Source organism: Trichosurus vulpecula, chromosome 6 (genome assembly GCF_011100635.1).
Source record: "Trichosurus vulpecula isolate mTriVul1 chromosome 6, mTriVul1.pri, whole genome shotgun sequence".
Taxonomy (NCBI): domain Eukaryota; kingdom Metazoa; phylum Chordata; class Mammalia; order Diprotodontia; family Phalangeridae; genus Trichosurus; species Trichosurus vulpecula.
The window spans coordinates 275,362,317-275,380,993 of NC_050578.1; the positions used below are offsets into that span (position 1 = coordinate 275,362,317).

General features: G+C 55.9%; 1 protein-coding gene across 2 annotated transcripts; it reads left to right on the forward strand.

Moving 5' to 3' along the window:
* Positions 1-4,362: 4,362 nt before the first annotated feature.
* Positions 4,363-15,024, forward strand: DPF2 (double PHD fingers 2). Of its 2 annotated transcripts, XM_036764374.1 has the most exons (12): positions 4,368-4,502; positions 7,222-7,382; positions 7,703-7,810; positions 8,015-8,178; positions 8,525-8,617; positions 8,849-8,927; positions 9,366-9,407; positions 10,605-10,742; positions 10,980-11,108; positions 11,336-11,448; positions 11,651-11,732; positions 13,529-15,024. In XM_036764374.1, the coding sequence occupies exons 1-12, from the start codon at positions 4,471-4,473 to the stop codon at positions 13,603-13,605; spliced, it is 1,218 nt and encodes a 405-aa protein (XP_036620269.1). In that variant the 5' UTR covers positions 4,368-4,470; the 3' UTR covers positions 13,606-15,024. The 2 variants fall into 2 exon arrangements, with proteins under 2 accessions (XP_036620271.1, XP_036620269.1); XM_036764376.1 differs by lacking the exon at positions 9,366-9,407 and having other exon boundaries at positions 4,363-4,502; positions 13,529-14,798.
* Positions 15,025-18,677: the final 3,653 nt, after the last annotated feature.

Genomic DNA, 18,677 nt, shown 5'->3' on the forward strand with positions numbered 1-18,677 from the left:
GAACAACAAGGAGGAGTTGAACTAGACTCTTCTGCGTAATAAAAGATTTCCTAAGAGTTCAGCTCCAAGCGTCACTGTGGAATGGGCCACCTGGACAGCTAGTGAATTCCCCATCACTGGAGGTCTTCCGGTAGAAGCTGTCTGACTACTTGTAGGTGAGACTCCTGATCATATATGGATTAGGCTACAATTCAGCACTTCTTAAACTGTGGGTCAAAAATTTGGCAACAGCAAAAGGGTCCTGAACACACAACGACCAAAACTTAATTAAAAATCAAACCTGTAATGAATCTGAGGTGTTTCTGGCAGCGCTGGCCTGTGTTCGCTGCAGCCTTGGTTCTGAACACAAAGCACATGCACTTCATACTGAGCACGCTCTCTGGCCACAAAACACCAACCAACACTGCCCAAACCAAAAGGAGTCAGGAGTGGAAAAAGTTTGAGAAGCCTCGAGGTTCCTTCCACATCTCAAACCGTTCTTCTGGCACCTCAAACGAGCGAGATCTGGGCTCCAAGATTAGACTTAGAGCTTCAAGGCTCCCTGGAAGTCATCGAGTGGGATTGAGATTCAGGTTCTGCCCCTTCTAAGTACTAGCTGACATTGCCCTCGTGATTACTATGTGTACTATGCTAAGCGTTTTAAAATGACCTCATGTAGTCCTCACAACCACCCTGCCAGCTAGGTGCCGTTATCCCTATTTTACAGATTGGGAAACTGAGGCAAATAGCAGTTAAGTGACTTGCCTAGTGTCTGAGGCCAGATTGGAACTCAGGTCCTCCTGACTCCAGGCCCAGTACTCTATCTACCTTATCTCCCTGGGATTCACTTTCCTCACTTGCTAAAGGCTAATAATGATACTTCCAACCTCGTTGCACTGCTCTTCCATAATGTATGGAGCTAAAAAGGGGTTTTGAAATTATCTAATACAAACCCTTCATTTTACAGAGGAGGAAACTGAGGCACAGGGGGCAGAGGGGCTTGCCCAAGCTTGCTCCTCCCAGCTCTTTCTACTCTACCCAAGGGCACGGGAGTGATGTCTATGCACATCTTAACTTTGCCCAATGCTATTGGCTCTAAGTGCTCTCTCCTTCTGGACATTTTATACATACATATACACATACACATATATGCACACATATACATACATATATACATGCATACATACATCCTCTGGACATTTTGTACACACACATACACAAATGTAGATAGAGAGATAGATAGATAGATCTTCAATTTAATTAACTCGATTTGGTGCGTTCTAATTTTCAGGGAGTTTGTTGCCTGGGCAGATTTAGTGCCTCATCTGCCAAGCTGCTATTTCCCTTTCCAATTCTTTCTTCCATAGCTCTCATTTAATTTGTAATAATGTTTTTAACTCTTAAAAACACAAAAACCTTTTGCTTCATCTTTTCCAGGAAATCTAGTTAAATTTGTACCCAGGTTGCATTTTTCTTGAGGCTTTGCTTGAAGATGTTTTGAAGTCATTCTCTTCTGCCTTTGTAACAGCATCCCTGTTACCATAATACCTTTTTGTGGTGGGATCTTCTTTTGGGGGGGCTCATTTTTCCAGTCTATTTCCTGATTTCAGGCTTGTATTAGGGCCAGATTCTATGCGCTTCTGGAGGGAACATCTGGACTGGTTCTGTTGCTGCTTTCTTACAGTACTGAATGTTGTGTTATTCCAGGATCTCAGGGACAATTCAAGCTGAAAACCCACAAGCTTTCAGTGCTCCCAAAGTGGTCTAATCCAAAGCAAAATCTAATTGCTGTCCTCCTCAGCCCAGCCCAGCCCAGCCCAAATCTGGGCTCTGTAAGTTCCTGACCATGGTTTGGGTCTGAGCAACAGTCTGGAATCAGCCCCTAACAGCCAGCTGGAAAGCTTTGTGAGTTCAGAGTAACTCTTTAGTCTGAGATTTCTGCCCTGGTTGTTCTTCTGTAGGCTTGGCTAGATAGAAGCTGAAACCAAGATCCTGCTCTCCTCCTCAGATCTGAGCCATACTACTGCTGGCATCTGAACTTGCTTTTCTCTATATACATCAACTCAGGCCCTCAACTGCTCCTTATCCCAGAATGCCATTTCTGAGTACAGGTTCCCTCCTCCATGCACCTTGACCTGTGACCTGGAACTGGGTGGTGTTGACCTGTTCCCATCCTACCACTCAGGGATGGGTCTGACCTCCTTCTCTCATCCTGGTCCCCAGCACCGGAGTGCTTCTGGCCCTTTCTGTCTGTCTCCGTAGACCAAAGCGGGCTGGCAAAACAACTCACTGTGACTTTTTTCTTGGATTTCTCTAGCCGGATTAGATCTGGCACATTTTCTAGATCTGCTTGGGGAAGGTGGGAGATGGGGGACCCTGGAATACCAGCTGTGAGGTCTCCTGCTACGCTGCCATCTAGGTTCCTCCATCCTAATAAGGGAAAACAACATTCATAGGAAAGCGGCAGCCCAGAGTGACATTTGGATCGGGGAAGTTTCAGGATGGTGAGCAGAGTCTGTCACACAAACAATCGAGGAGATCCTCCTTTTGAGGAATCGTAGAATATGGATTGATTATTGTCCCCCAGCACGGTCAATTAATAAACATTTATTAAGCACATACCGGGCTATATGCCAGGTACCGTGCTAAGTGCTGACGATGCTAAAAGACAATCCCTGCTCTTAAGGGGCTTACTGTTTAATGGGGGAGACAACGTGAAAGCAACTATGAACCAACAAAGAAGAAGACAATGGCATTAAAGAAGATCCCCAAGCTTTCAGGTAGAAGGTGGGATTTCAGTGGAACAAGAGGCAAGTCATAGATGGGGGAAGGGAGGATACCAGCTGCAGAAACTCAGCCAGAGCCTATCCTGTGTGTCCAGGGGTCCCTCCCTACCTGATCTAGCTAGCCAGAGCCCAAGGAAGGGAAGCGGGGTCAGAGGCAGAGGGTGGGGAGACCCGAGTCAGCTCTCAGCAGCCCTGCAGGAAGATGGTCAGAGGGCACCAAACCCAATCACCCGGTCACCGTGTGACCCTGAACGAGTCACTTAACCCCGATTGTCTCAAAAATAAATAAATCAGAGGGTTTGGATTGGTTAACGACAATGTTATCGGCCCTTTGTTCTCCAAGAGGACCATGACATCCGGGAGGTGATGCCGCAACACGCAGGTGAAGCGGTTAGAAGTGATTCTGCAGAGACTCTGAGGGTAGAGTATGGCAGCTCCTGTCAGACGCAAGCTGACGCATAGTTAGCCCGGCTGAACTCTTTTCTTCTCTTTCCTTCTAATGTCCTAGTACAGGAGGTGGCTGGCGGGAAAGGCCGGTGAGCACCGGCACCTCGGAAATCGGCGGTCCTTACAAATCGGGGCTTGATTTATTGGGTTTTTTAACTGACTAGATTTTAAAAGTGCAAACAATCAGATTTAACTTAAAAATGTTTGCGCAAACTTTTTTCCCCTGGAAAGTCCGGTTGCTAAACACTACCAGCATTCCCCCGGTCATACTCGGAAATGGAATCGGGGTGAGAATGGGATAAGACAGGCACGTATACAAACACACGGAGGAGATACGGTGCAGCGGGGCCATTAGAACAATGTAACTTTTTAAATTGGCGCATCCTAACAGAGAGTAAAGAGATCGCTGTTCCCGCAAATTCCCGGGAGGCGGAGTGGGGGCGGGGGGGGTGGTGCAGTACAGTGCCCGGTAAACAGCAGACGTTTGAAAAATGCTGGCTGCCTGGTGACTCCCGCCCGCTGCAGAGGAAAGAATTATTGTTATTGCTTTTAATTGCGGCTCCTTTTCCATCCTCGCTCCCGCTTTGGTCTTCCCGTCCACAACTGGGGAGCCCCCAAAGGACGTTGGAGGTGAAGGGAAAAACAGCCACCCTAGACCGAGGTAAGGGACTCAAGGCAGGCGCGAGGATTCGCTGGCTTTCCTGGGGATTCAGCGCGCCTGCGCCAGGAGACTTTACCAGGATTGAACAGAGCGCGTGCGCATCGCCTTACTTCTGTTTCCTCTTACCGGGTCCCGGCTCGGCTCTGGCTAAAAAGAAAATGGGTCCCCGGGTCCCTGGCCTACCTTGCTGCGCTTGCGTGATTGAGCGGGGGCGGGGGAAGGGGAAGTGCGGAAGATGGCCGACCTCTCTGGCGCCTGCGCTTTGGGGCAGGGAACTGCGAGCTGGCTTCTACGTAAAGGGGGAGGAGACCGAGAGAGCTTCTGTTTGGAGCTTTAGAGAGGGTGGGGCGGAGCGGGGAGGCCTTTGGGATTGGCGCCTGCGCGCTGTGTCCGCGGTGCGGGCCGGGGAGCTGGCGCGCTCTCCGGCTCCGGCGCTTGCGTGCTAGCGCAGGAGCAGCCTTGCTCTCCAGGCCACGCGCCTGCGCGCTTGGGTCGCCCCGGGGGCGGGAGAGGGAGCGCGCGGGCGCGCGCTCCGGACTGGGCGCCTGCGCACTGCGGCCCCAGGGGCTGCCGGGCTGAGGGAGAGGAGGAGGGAAGATGGCGGCCGTGGTGGAGAATGTAGTGAAGCTGTGAGTGGCGACCGCCGTCTCTCTTCAGAGCCGGGGCGGGCGGGGGGCGGGGGGCGGGGGGCGGGCCCGGGGCCGCAGCGGTGGGGGGGGGGGGGGGCTGGCGGCGGCCTACGCGGAAGCGCCGCCGGGGCGGGCGCGGGGCGGCCCGGGCCCCGGCCGAGGCCGTTGGGCGCCGGGACGGGGCGCGTGGCAGCCGCGGGCGCGAGCACTTCCGGCGGGGGCGCGCGCGCGGGCCCGCTCCGGCCAGGCGCGCCCCCGAGGGGGAAACTGAGGCCCGAGCTCTGGCGCCTGGAAAGGGACCTTAAGGGGGAGTCCGTCCGGCCCCGTCCCTCCGATCTGACCGAGGAGGTAAACTGAGGCACCGCGGGCAGTGCCAGGTCCAAGGTCACAGAGTCAGTGGGAGAGTCGGGATCTAAAGGCTCTGGATCTAGGAAGGGTCCTAGAGACCACCGTGTAGTCCAACCTCATCGTTTGACAGGTGGGGAAACTGAGGCACAGAGCTGACTGTGACTTACCCAGAGTGCCCCAGGCGGTCAAAAGCTGAGCTAGGATTCGAACTCGGTTCCCTTCCTGGCACCCTCACGTTGAATTACGATGCGTTGTCCGGCAGGGCCTGAAAGGGGCTCATCCTTTGGCCGGAGCTCCCCCCGCCCCCACGCAGCCCCGAAGGGTCCGCTGATATCCTTAGTGCCACCCACTGTGCCAAGTGCCGAGGACCCAGAGGCTCGCCTGCCCTCAAGGAGCATCCGCCTTCCTGGGGATGTGGGGGCGGGCTCTGGGGGCGTCTCCCCCGCCCCCCCCCAGGGGCCTCAGGATATGTGAGAGCCCTGAGGGAGGAGCTCTGTGCCATTGACCAGGTTGGAGGCAGCTGTGAATTGGCGGGGCCTTGGCGTCTTACCTGCATGGGGCTCACCCAGGCCAGGGTCAGCAGATCTGCAGCCATTCTTTAAGCGGGTGCAGGGAGCTGGAAGAGGGGGTGTTCCAGGGTGGCTCACAGGGCTCTGCCCTCGATTTGTGCTGGGCTGAAAGCACTCCCCTACTCCCCTCTGGATGGGTGCCCTCTTGGTGAGGGGGAGCATGCCCACTGCCATTCAGCTGGGTGCCCTCCCTACCCTGGCCTGGTTGGGGGGGTGCTCCCTCTCTGCCCCTCCGCTGTCATCCCTCTCCATCATTCTCTTTCTCCCTGATCTGCCTCCTCCTTTTCCCAGTCTCTCCTCAGGCTGATGTTTCACTCAATTCAGAGATGATCTTGCTAATCTCCCACTTTGTCCTCCCTCACGCAGGGGTTCTCTCTCCCCTTTCCATCCTCTTCCTCGGGTTTGTACCCACCACTCCACTAGGCCCAGAGGCACATTCCCAGATCTCATACTGACTTAGAGGGAAATCCTGCTGTTCTGAGAAAAGCTGACTCTTCTAGATCCCAAGGGGAGCATGGAAAGAAGACAGGAGGGAAAGAAAAGTTAGAAAAGGGAAGTTTCTTGGGGTAGCCCGTCTTTCCCGGGTGGGTGGCAGCAGGCACCTTCGGGTGGGGTTCGAGGGGTTGGCAGGGTACCTCCTGAGACAGGCCTTGGTTTCTCCGTCTCACCTCTGGGACTCAGGGGGCTTCTGAGGGGGTGGGGTTTGGGCTTCCCGTACCCTGGCCATGGGGAGCCAGCTCCCTCCTCCTCAGTACCATCTGCTGGGGGCCGCTGATGACAAAGTCTATTGGCCAGGAAGGGAACTCCACCTTTTTCCTATTCTTGATCCCCACCCAGCCAAGCAACTGTTGTCCCCTTATCCTTCCCTTGCCATCACCAGGATAGGAGTGCTTAGTTACCTGACAGTTTAGCCTTACTTTGAGAAGCAGGACCCTTCTGGGCTTTCCTTCTGATGGACTCCTGAGCTGGGACTCTCCCTCCCTGGGCATAAACGAAGGGATTTCTCTGAGGGCTGCCCAGCAGCACCCAGCACCCCAAAACACCCATCTGTCTGTCTCTCTGTTAGCTGGTTAACAGGGTCTGGGTATCCGTGTTTGCCTGAGCCTTCTCTGTCCAGGTAGTTCTGGCAGAGCTTTTCCCCCACTCGTTAGGAGCCATAGTCTCTGCCTTTCCCAAGCACAGTATTCTTTTCAAAAGCTGTGTGGCCCATCTCCTGGTGTATGCCCAAGGCGAGCCACCGGGCCCGCAGCCCCAGGATCTCCCTGCTCTCCTTCCATTTCCTTCTGAATGTCACTCTCAGTTCCCATCAGTGGAAACAAAGGAGCCATGCTCCTCAGCCTTGTTTATCCAATTTTCTTCTCTGATGGTGAGGATGTGGAGACCGATTTCTGAAAGCAAGCTAAAGTGGACCCATTGCCTCCTCCTCACAGAAGAGGCCTACCTCAGATTACAGTAATTACAGCTCATTGAATTAAGCCAGGCTGGCATTTCTGCTGCTGCCTTTTTGTTTGTTTTGGTTTGGGGGTGGGGATTTTTCCCAGTTGCTCAAAGCACCAAGCTATTGAGAGCCCGTCACATCATGGTGTGGGGTTTAAGGCAGTTCATGTTCTGAGCCTTCACAACCAGGACACCACAGAGGCTGGTAGGGCAGCCGGGACTCGACCCAGCTTAGATTCCTCCTGGTGACACTTGACTCAGCTCAGCTGGTGTCCTCTAAGGCAGAAGAGAGAGCAGCCAGGTCAGAAGGGTCCCAGATGGCTTTCTGAGCCTTCCATTGAAGCCCCTCCTTTTCCCCCTCACAGCCTAGGAGAGCAGTACTACCGAGATGCCATGGAGCAGTGCCACAATTACAACGCTCGCCTGTGTGCCGAACGAAGTGTGCGCCTGCCCTTCCTGGACTCCCAGACTGGAGTGGCCCAGAGCAACTGTTACATCTGGATGGAAAAGCGGCACCGGGGGCCAGGTGAGGGCCAGCGCCCGAGCACACAGCTTCTGGCTTGAGCTGATGGGAGGCCTCTGTCCTCGAAGGCTCAGGGGCAGGTCCACTCTGGCTGTCTTTGTTCTCTGTATCCTCTTGACAGACAACACCTGATTCCCCTTCACTTTCTCCCTTCTCCCTTGTTCTTCCCTCTTTCCCCACCCAATTCCCAACAGTCCTGTTGTCTGGAATCTTTTCCCTTCCTCCACCACCCCATTTACCCCAGCCTCAAGAGTGAGTGGGGACTCTCCTGGTCCAGAAGGCATTGTCATTCTCAGGGTACTGACCCAGATCATCTCTCACAGGGTTGGCCTCAGGGCAGTTGTACTCTTATCCTGCCCGGCGTTGGCGGAAAAAGCGCCGAGCCCACCCTCCTGAAGACCCCCGACTCACCTTCCCAGCCATCAAGCCAGGTAGGGGCAGTATTCCTCTGTGGACAGTGCCATGGTCAGTGTCGGGCTGAGAGACAGGCTGAAGGGGGAGAACATATAGGAAACCTGGAGACTCTCAGGTTCTGGGAATTTGGGGGGCAGAGGTAAACAAGGGCCCTTTACTTCCAGTGGTCCTGACTACCCTGTGCCCGTCCATATCTCAGTGTAGCCTGGCTCTCCTTCCAGACACAGACCAGACCCTGAAGAAGGAAGGACTGATCTCCCAGGATGGAAGCAGCTTGGAGGCCCTACTGCGCACCGACCCCCTTGAGAAGCGGGGTGCCCCCAATCCCCAGGCAGATGACGACAGCCTGGGAGAGTTCCCAGTTACCAACAGCCGGGCAAGGAAGGTACCAGCTTCTCTCTCACATTGGAGGAGCCCCACAAGGGGCCAGTGACCTCTCATTGGAAGGATGCTGGGGCTGCCTGGGTTAAACCAGCCAGAGGGACTTCCAGAGTGGGAGGGGGGGCAGGCCAAGCTGTGACTGTCTTTGTCAGGGCAGGAGACTGTAAGCTGTCAGCCTCAGGGTTTCCCCTAATTCAGTGGGAACCCTGCAAAGGCAGCGAGAAGCTTCCGAGCTACGTTTGCATCCCATTGGCAGGGTGACAGCTGAGCATGCCCAGCAGCTTCCCCTGTCTGGTGCTCGGAGCATCCTTGCTCCTCTTCCCACCCATCCTACTCTTCCCCTCCCTCAGCGAATCCTGGAGCCTGAGGACTTTCTGGATGATCTGGACGATGAGGACTATGAGGAAGACACACCCAAGCGCAGGGGCAAGGGCAAAGCCAAGGTGAGCCGGGAGAAGAGTCTCCCTGGTGATGGCCACAGACCCCAACCCCGAGAGAACCAAGAAGGGGGGTAGGCTCCAGGTGATCTGGTACACCATTCCACCAGTATTTGTCAGGCACAGGGAAGGGAGCACAGATTGAGTGGGGAGACATTTTCAGCCACCTCTAGGGAAGCTCAGCTAACCAGGACCTGAGAGCCTGGGGAAACGAATCTTCCCTGTTCCCATTGGCAGGGCAAAGGGGTGAGCAATGCCCGTAAGAAGCTGGATGCTTCTATCCTGGAGGATCGGGACAAGCCCTATGCGTGTGACAGTGAGTGCCTCTGCCTCTGGGGGGCAGGGAGAACGGGGCAGCCCCTCTGGCGGGTGGGGGGAGGGAAGAAGGCATTGACCTTGGCCTGCAGGCCAGGCCTGTCATCCCACCTACCACACTCGCATCCTGCAGCTCCTGTACCAGGGGGTGCTGGGAGGCAGCCCGTTGGTCCTGGAGCCCCCACGTGAGGTTTTTTAATGCAATTTCTCTCTCTTCCTGTCTCTGTTTTCTTTCTTCTCCTGCCTCCCCTCCCCCTTCTGTCCCTCCAAGCGCCCCCCCGCTCGGAGGCTTCTCTCCTTGTTGGGTTCTTGTGCTGCAGCTGCTGCTCCTGTCCTGTGTGTGGGTCGGTGTGTGTGTGCGTGTGTACATACGTGTGCGTGTGCGTGTGCGTGTGCCCGTGTTCGCCTTCCTCTCACGACTTTTCTTTCTGTCTTTCAGATAGTTTCAAACAAAAGCATACCTCGAAAGCACCCCAGAGAGGTAGCCGTCCTCTCTCGGCACTCTGCCTTTGTGTTTCCTTTCCCCTTGCCTCCTTCCTCCGACGCTCCTCCTGCCTCTGTCTTCTCCTGCAGCGCTAGTCTGAAAACCTCTGGAATGGCAGGGGGCTGGGGGGCGGCCAGGGAGGGAGCCTTTGCTCTGCTGCACCTGCCTCTGCCCCCACGTGTCCTGCACAAACTTGCTCCCCTGGCACTCGGGGCCCTGGCATTGGATGGCTTCCAAAGAGAGTTTAAGGGAACCACTGACAGTGGGGGGACAGGGGACAGAAGGGGGCCTCCTGTCCCCTGAAGAAACACTTGGTGGGTGGGGAATCGATATCTCTCTGTGTCTCCCTCCGTCCTTGCCTGTTCTCCCCTCCCTCCCTCCACCATGAGAATGAAGGCAAGCTTTTGGGGCTGGGGGGCTGGGGGCTGGAGGGAGGGCTGGGGCTAGGGACTAGTATGGGAGAAACCTGACGTGGGAGAAGACAGGGGAATTCCTGACCTATCACTGGCATCTTCTGCGTCTGTTGCCTGGGCATCCCCACAAGTCCTGGCTGACCATGAGGCAGTGCCCTTAATGGGTCTGACTTTACCAGCACCCCACTTGAACCTGTCACCTACAAGCTAACCTTGCTGGCCTTCTTCCCACCTACCCTCTCCCTTCCCATGATTTCTCTCGGTTGTTCACAGCTTCCCTCAGTTGTGTTGCCTGGGACCACTTGGGTCCATTCACTTTAGGTGGGGAGTTTGGTGGGTTTCCTGACAATTTAGTGAGCTGTTGGGCCCTGGTTCTGAGGGCATGCCTGGGAAGCAGTCTCTTGCCTCCCGCCCTCCTCTCCTCCACTGGCTGGCCAGAGAGGTTCCCACTTTCCCATTCCCCTGTTCCTGGCCTGGGCACCTCCTGACTGTACAGGGATGAGGTGAGGGGCCCAGGCTTCAGAGCAGCCAGCTGGCCATAAACAAGGCCTGCCATCAAGGGTGGGACTTGGAAGGAGAGAGGAGAGCAGGTGTGTCCGGCCCACCCTCTTCCATCATCAGTAACATCCACTAAAGCCCTGTTCCCGAACTGAGCTGATGTTCCGGGTTGGGGAGGGAGGAGGGGGGTGCCTCCTTGCACCCTGACAGAGCCCTGGACTTTGCAGGGAGCAAGGAAGGGGTGCTTGGGTCCTCATGCCTTTCTCTGCCATCCTCTCCCCAGTCTGTGGGAAGCGTTACAAGAACCGTCCGGGCCTCAGTTACCACTACGCCCACTCCCACCTGGCAGAGGAGGAGGGTGAAGACAAGGAGGACTCTCAGCCTCCCACCCCTGTGTCCCAGAGGTCTGAAGAGCAGAAATGTAAGGAGATTGTTGGGTGGGGCTTGGGGGGAGAAATGGCTGCCCCCCCCCCCCCCCCCCGCTCCTTCCTTCCCCCCACCTCCCCCGAGGCCTTGTGGGGCTCTTAGGCCCTGCCCTTTGTCCCCTGAGCCTGTCCTGTCCTCCCTCCTTCTCTAAAGGAGGAGTCGGCTCACACCTTGCCTTGCCCTCCCACCACGGTGGAGAAGTGGGCCCCACCACTTTGTTTTTTCCCTACAGCCAAGAAGGGCCCCGATGGGCTGGCCCTGCCTAACAACTACTGTGACTTCTGTCTGGGAGACTCGAAGATCAACAAGAAGACAGGGCAGCCCGAGGAGCTGGTGTCCTGCTCCGACTGTGGCCGTTCAGGTACCTCTGTGGGCAGCCTGTGGGGCAGTCTCCCTGCAGGTCTCCCCCTTCCTCATGCCTCTGGGGCCACTGCCCAGAACACACTTGCTCTGGTTGGGTCCCACCAAGCAGGAAGGTCTCCAGCCTGTGTGTGGCTGTAGAAGGGCCGCCCCTCAGCTGCCCTCCCCTGAGGTATGAGGGTGGCAGGCATAGCAGGCCTCCACTTGGACCCCTTCTCTCCTGCCCAGGGCACCCATCCTGCCTCCAGTTCACCCCTGTCATGATGGCCGCCGTGAAGACCTACCGCTGGCAGTGCATCGAGTGTAAATGCTGTAATATCTGTGGTACCTCAGAGAATGACGTGAGTGCGCTCTTGGGGACGACTTCTCCATTGCAGTCACCCTCAGGGGGTCCTTTCCTGGGTCCTGCCCACTGTGCCCTGCTGCTCATAGCACAGGCTCCCCTACCCTCATCCCTTTGATCTCCCCCACCCATGGCTGGACCGAGGCATGCTAATCACCCCCACTTCCCTGCCCCCTGTTCTCTTTGCCCTTCATCACTAGGACCAGCTGCTCTTCTGTGATGATTGTGATCGCGGCTACCATATGTACTGTCTCACCCCCTCAATGTCGGAGCCACCCGAAGGTGAGTGTCCCCAGTGAGGCCTGGGACCATCAGCGAGTGCTTATTAAGCACCTACTACGTGCTGGGCACCATGCTCCTGGATACAAAGACACCCCAAAAATGGTCCCTACCTTCAAAGACCTTATATTCTTTTGGAGGCAGGTAGCACACAGATAAAAGTGTAGGCACTAAATTGGAAGTGATGAGAAGTCCCCAGCAGCTAGGGGAGGTAGGTCAGGGCAGGTTTCATGGCTTCTCCCTGAATTAAAACAAGTGGTTCCAAGAAGTAGAGGGGATAGGGAGGGCATTCCAGGTGTGGGGCACAACTTAGGTAAAGGGAGGAAGTGGGGGGCATGAAGGGGAGTGATATACGATATGCCAGGCAAGGTTGTAAAGGACTTCAGACATTATTCATCCCATGAGTGATAGGGAGGCACTGAGATTTAGTAAGGAGGGTAGTGACATGGTCAGCTTGGGCTTTGTGGGGGCTGGGTTGGAAAGGAGAGCCATTATGGTGGCCATTGTAGAATGAAGTAATGTGGGTATGATGAAGAAGAAAAGGCAAAGTTTATGTGAGGGAGGTCAGCAGGGAGCCCAGCATGGCCACTGAGGAGACCCCAAAGCTACACCCTGGGAGGAGGACAGAGCCTCTAACAGGAAGTGGCCGGTTGGAGCTGGGTTTGAGAGGCCCTGAGCCCAGCTTCTGTGAAGCTCTTACTATTTGTTGGAGAGGTGCTAAGCACGGGGGGGGGGGGGGGCCCACCAGCAAGCCCCGATGGAGGGAAGGGAGGGACCTCAGTCCTGAAAGGAATGAACAGATTGGAGCTTTTGTTTCTTGCTCTTCCCCTGCCCAGCCCCTGGGAGGGAGGTTAACGAGATGAGAGGAGGACGGGGAAGGCAGCACGCTGCTGGGCCCACTGGACAGGCATCCACCTTCCAGGGGGTTCTGAGCTTCTGACTGTTGGATGGAAGAACATGAACCATCTCACAACGGTCGGCAGGCTGAGGACCTGGCTCCTCATTGAGAAAATGAGGGCATCAGCCTCAATGCCTCCAGTGTCCTTTCTGGCTCTAAACTGATGGTTCCCAGTGAGTGGTAGGTCTTCCCTCCAGGAAAGAGAAGGGTCCCTTCTGTTCTCAGCAGATTCTCAGGGCTCCCAGAGCTTAGGGAGGGCCCCTGACCTGGGCCTCATGGGTCCTCACTCCCCCACACTGAGACCAAGGGCAGGTACAGGGCACAATCTGCCGGTTGTGACTTTGACATGGGGCTGTCAGAAAGCTTTTCCAGGAGGACTTCACAACCGACAATCCATGGAGATTTTTAAATATTTTCCTAACCACATTGCAGCAGAATTGTTTTCTTTGTCTTCTTAAACCTTTCAAAGCATGATTCTGAGAAGAGGTCCATGGAAGGTGAAGAGCCCCCGCTCTGAAGGATGTAGGGGTCTGATTGAGACAGAAAGGTGGGGAGGGAATCCCAAAGAGGACCTGGGGGAAGATCCTAGGGCTGCCATTTGGCTGGCTGACCTGGGACTCTCTCTGGGCTGCTAGGGAGCGCCATAGTGCACAAAGCACCAGGCCTGGAGTGGGGAACACTCATCTTCTTGGGTTCAAATCCAGCCTTAGACACTAGCTGTGTGACCCTGGGCAAGTCACTTTACCCTGTTTGCCTCAGTTTCCTCATCTGTAAAATGAGCTGGAGAAGGCAGTGACAAACCACTCCAGTACCCATGGTCCTGTGCTCTTTACCAGTGAATGCTAGCCTCCTGTGCTTGCACTTGTGCCTGCACATAGAACCCTGTTCTCCTTCTCTGCAGGGAGCTGGAGTTGCCATTTATGTCTGGACCTGCTGAAGGAGAAGGCTTCCATCTACCAGAACCAGCACTCTTCTTGATGTGGCCGGGAGCCCGGGCACCCTCAGGCCCCTCCTCCATCTGAACCTTTCTCTTTTTTTCCAGTTTCTCCTCTCCCGTTCGCCCCTTTGGCAGGCCCAGGGAGGGTAGTGCCAGGTTGTCTGGGGCAGCAGGCAGGCTGAACTGGCAGTCGACACTGTGTATCCCTCTGTCTGGCCTCAGCCCCTCCTGAAGATGGGGGAGACAGGCTGCCCCTGGGAAGAAACAGGCCCTGGCTTCTCCTTGTTCCTTTGCTGTCCATAAAGTGCATTCACTCTGCCTGCCTTGGGCCCAGGCCCTGGTTCTCACAGGGTTCAGCTCTGCCCTCCACGCTGGAGCAGGAGGGCAGCTCACTTCTTTCCCAGCTCTGCCCACTCTGCCCCTATTGTTTGCCCTCTTTCCTTTCTGAGGGTGTCCACAAGGGGCTGCGTGAGCTGGGCAAGCCTGGGGGGCTCTGTAGCTCCCCGCTGCCTCTCCACTTTGCCACCTTCTTCCCCTTCTGCCCCTGCAGGGAGGCTCTCCGTGGCACTGCCAAAGGGCACCTGGGGCATGGCATGACGCACTCGGGCACCCCAGCCCCTTGGTGCTGCCACAGCTGCAGCCTGACCCCTCCCTCCCGGCTCATCTTCCATAGCCCTCTTTTGTGGCAAAAGTGATTCTCTACCTTGTGCGTCCACTCTCTTTCCTCAGTTCCCCTTCTCCTTGTTCTTCTTTTGTTCTGTGGGGAGAAGGGAAGCATCAGGGGGCCGTCCAAGCAGTGTGGGGGCCAGAGGGAGATGTTGGATAATGTGCCTGTTTTTTAACTCTACTTCAAGCCTACCTCCAAAATCCCCTTTCCGTTCTTCCTCTTCCCTACCTGGGCCTTCAGCCTTCTGCCCTCAATTAAATTGGGAGCCCTCAGGCCCCCACCCCATGCACCCAAGCTCCTAAGTCACAGGGGAGCCCCTCAGACATCCCCTTCTTCCCTCGCACGCTTGCTAGCAGCTGGTAAGGCCTTGATGCCCCTGGTTCCTCAGGCTTCTGCCAGGCGAGGCTGGTAATGGTGTGGAAGGGGCACAGTACGTGGCAGTGTCCCTGGGGAGCCCGTTCTTCTTGGCCCTGAGCTTGGGCCTCTCACTGTCACTTTGGAGTGGAGGTGTCATTTTTTTAAGTTCCTGTATTCCAGACATTAGTACAATAAACATTTTTACACGGAGCCTCTGCCGCTTTGGTGGCCTTGTTGAAGGGGAGATCGCACTCGGTGGCTGCTTTGGTTTTGTCAGGACGTCCTCGTCAAGACCTCCCTCCCCTTTCACATCCAGTGCCTCCAGACTCTTCAGAAAGAAAGCTTCAGGGACACTTTGTATTCTGAAGGTTGGGGGAGGGGGTTCGCACTGGGTGGTACAACCGTTTTGTTGGACACTAAATTTTCTTTGTTTCAAGGGTGAGTTGAACGGAAGGAAGTATATCCAGAAATGGCTGTGATGTTTCGGATTTTATTAGGGAGAGCCATTAATAAATGGGTGGATGGCGTGGGAGGAGCCCTTCAGAAGAGCATCCAAGATCTATGGCTTTTGGACTCTTATCTGTCGATCCCAGCGTTTTGTCTCCTGTCCACCTGCCTGTTAAAGTCACCAAGCAGAAATGTCGGTGCTGACAGTCCTGAGCACCTTGTGAAGTGCCCCTTTTGCCTTGGCAACATCTTGGCACCTGAGCTGTAGTTACCTTGATGAACTCCATGGAGCCTGCAGTGGGAGGTGGCCCAGGAGATGGCCTTGAAGTCAGGCTGTGTGAAATCCGAGAAGCAGACAATATCGAGCAGGAAGAAGAGAAGCCTCAGAGGGACTGGACCAACTTCAGTACGGGGCAGGCCTGTCCTATGAAAGTGTTGGACTTGTTAGCCTGGCTGCTGGGGGTAGCGTTGAAAACATCTTCACCCTGCCAGTCCCTGCAGAAGCAGCCTAGCCCCCTGGGATCATTCTGCATCTGTTTGCTGGGTTCTCCTGGCCAAAGAATTCATTATCTAGTGGTAAGCCCCTTGATGATCAGTCACCAAGCATTAAGTGTCTGCTGTTTGCCAGATGCCAAAGACAAAAATGAACCCTTCCCTGCTCTCAAGGAGCTTCTGCCTTCTCGGGCTTGATGTAAATGGGTGCAAAATGAGGTAAGGGGTGGGACGGAAGCACTTACTGGAGCTGGCTTAAATCGTTAAGCATTTACACCTCAGAAATCAGCCAGTGTTACAAGTCAGGGCTTGGTTTATCATTTTTAGGGATTCTAGGTCTCAAGTGGGTGAGGAAGCAGCCCAGTTAAGTCACAGAGTGGGGACATGGACAGACAGCCTGTCTTATAAAGCGTGTGAAGGGGAATAATATGGAACAAGCCTGGAAAGGCATCCTGAATCCAGTTTGGGTCTGACCCTAGGGGGGCTAGGGAGCCATCGGAATGTTGAGTGGTGGTGATAAGTCTGTCCATAACTGGTTAGGCTAGACCTTGCCCAGAGTTGAGGGCTGTACGTCAAGCTTTTCTAGCAAGGCAGAACCTGCCTGGGTGGGTGCTCACCAGGCATAAAAGGATATTTAAGGAGATTCTTGACTTCCTGTAGCGGAGAAGAGCTTTCTCTGGGAAGGCATCCTCTGACAACTCATTGAAGATGGTGCTCAGTGGCACCGAAACCCAGGCCAGTCTTGGGTGGATCATGTGTATGTTCACCTTGGAGAGCAGTATCTAATGTTGGCATGTGGAGGACTTGATGGTCTTTCTCTTCCCTCCCTCATTTCTCTGGTCATGAACAAGCAAGGGCAACCAGAAGACCTTAGGAGAGATGTCCCCCCAAGCCCCTGCCAGTCACTGGGCTCTCCCTCCCATCCAAGGAGCATGGACCCATGGACAAGTTCTGACAGCTAGTGGCTGACCTCTGTCCAGGTCACACCTAGTCTGGAACTGGAGGGTTCAGGTTTTATGGGGGTTTCATGTGTGTCATAATGCAAATGCACAGACTTATTTCTTCTGGTTTGGGCCTCAGTGTTGGAGCCTCTTGAAGAGGATTTTTGTTGTTCAGTCATTTTCAGTCATGCCCAATTTGGAGTTTCTTGGCAAAGGTACTAGAATGATTTGTCATTTCCTTCTCCAGCTCATTGACAGATGAGGAAACTGAGGCAAACAGGGTTAAATGACTTATGAAGGGTCACACAGCTAGGAAGTGTCTGAGGCCTGATTTGAACTTAGGAAGATGCATTTTCCTGACTCCAGGGCTGGCACTCTATCCACTGCACCACCTGGCCACCCCTGGATTGGCTCCCTATCAGCAAGGATTTTTCTGTTCAAGTAGACAATATAGATGAGCCAGCAGAAGAAGAGCTGTAACTAAGATTATTTGTACCTGGGACAAGGAGAAATTGGGGAGATAGGTCCCCTGAGGCATTCACTCAGATGGAGGAAGTGAACCCTGACCTGCAAGGTTTCAATGCACCCCTGCTGAGGAAGCAAAGAGGCAAGTTGGTCAGGGGCCACAGGTGCAATGGTCTGGGAAAAGCATCTGGTTACAGGACAGGGCTGCCATCACTCAAGGGGAAGAGGATCTCATCCCAGGTGCCCCAGACAAAATTCGAGCGCCCTGGATAAAGCCCCGACTGTCCCAGCCTAGCTACGGTTCTGAATAGCGGGCACGAGCAGCCCCTCGGACTGGAGCCCCACTCTTGCGGTATGGCTCTGCCCCACTCGCTGCTTCCCGTCTACTTTCCCCTTCTGCCCCTCACCTCTCTGCACCCCCAGCTGAGTCCCCCCCACCTGGCCTGATTGGGCCCCTTACCCCCTTCCTCAGTCACCCTCCCTTAGCTCCGTGTCCTCAGAGACCCCTCTTCCGATCGGGCAGGAGACCCCTCCCAACACAACCTCCCCATCCAGTGGTCGGTCAGCCAGAAGACCCCTGAGAAGGGGGAACCACCAGCCCTGGCTGGAGGAAGGGTCTAACCTCAAACCCAAATCTGCCCCTTTGCAACGTACCCCCTGCCCGGGTGCTGGTTTTGCCCCCCCGGGGCCCAGCAGAGCAAGGCTGGACCCTCCTCCGTGGCAGTGCCTTCTCCCGGAACTGGCCGCCTGCCTAGGGTGCCCGGCCCTGCGCTCCTTCTTCCAGATGCGCCTGCCTCCAGCGCCACGCCCCCTTACACCCTTACTCCCCAAGCCCGGTTCCCTGCCCATCACCCGCCAGCCCCGCCCCACAGCCCTGCCTGCCGGACTCTCATTTGTGAGCCCTCCCTTCAGCACCCGCCTTTATCCCTCCCCCGTCCTGTCCATTACCACGAAGGCCCGCCCCTGGCACCTGCCTTTCTCCTCACTCTCAAGCACCGCCCAATACCCTGAGGCCCCGCCTCCAGCACCTGCTTTTTCTCCACTCCTTGGTCCCGCCCCAGGGGGCGGGGCCAACGCTGGTTTTGTACCAAAGCTGCTGAGCTGAGGCCTGGACTAAACCGTCCCTTCGGCGGCTGCCAATGGAGGCCAGGTGGAGGCGGGACTGGGCCAAGCTGGGAGCCAATCATATGCTTCTGGAGGGAAGGGCCCTGTGGCTTCTGGGTACCGGAGTGGTTGTCCCTCCCCTCGTCCCGGAGCCCGGGAAAACCCGGAGCGGGGAGCAGACAGAGCGAGGCCAGGCCGGGCGGGCCGGGCAGAGCCGAGAGGATTCGGCCCGGGCCGGGGTCCGCATCTCGTGGAGCGGCCCCGCCCCTCACAGCGTCCCCCCAGCGCGACGCCGCAGGGACGGGGCTCCGGGGGCAGGAGCGCGCCCAGGAGGTGGGTGACGGGGATTGTTGGGGGACGCTAGGGGGACCCCGCGCCCCTTCCCTCTCTCTCCCCCACTTTCGTGTGTCCTCCGGCCTTTCCCGACCCTTGACCCCCTCCCCCACGCTTGGCCTCCGTCCTCTCGCTCTCTTGTCCCCCCTCCCCTACTTTTGGCCCCGCTCCCCTTCTCTGGTTCCCCCGGCTCTTGTTCCTCCCTTCCCCATTCTTGGGGGTCATCCCCCCAGTCCGGTACCCCCTCCCCTCCCCCACTCTCGGCCTCCACATCTGCTCCCTTTGTGTCCCCACCTGCCCATCGGCT

Bases quoted from the DNA above. Each gene is read 5' to 3' on its own strand.
- DPF2 (XM_036764374.1), top strand. From the start codon at position 4,471: ATGGCGGCCGTGGTGGAGAATGTAGTGAAGCT. The intron at 8,618-8,848 runs GTGAGCCGGGAG...TCCCATTGGCAG, and splicing joins GGGGCAAGGGCAAAGCCAAG to GGCAAAGGGGTGAGCAATGC. The intron at 8,928-9,365 runs GTGAGTGCCTCT...TCTGTCTTTCAG, and splicing joins CAAGCCCTATGCGTGTGACA to ATAGTTTCAAACAAAAGCAT.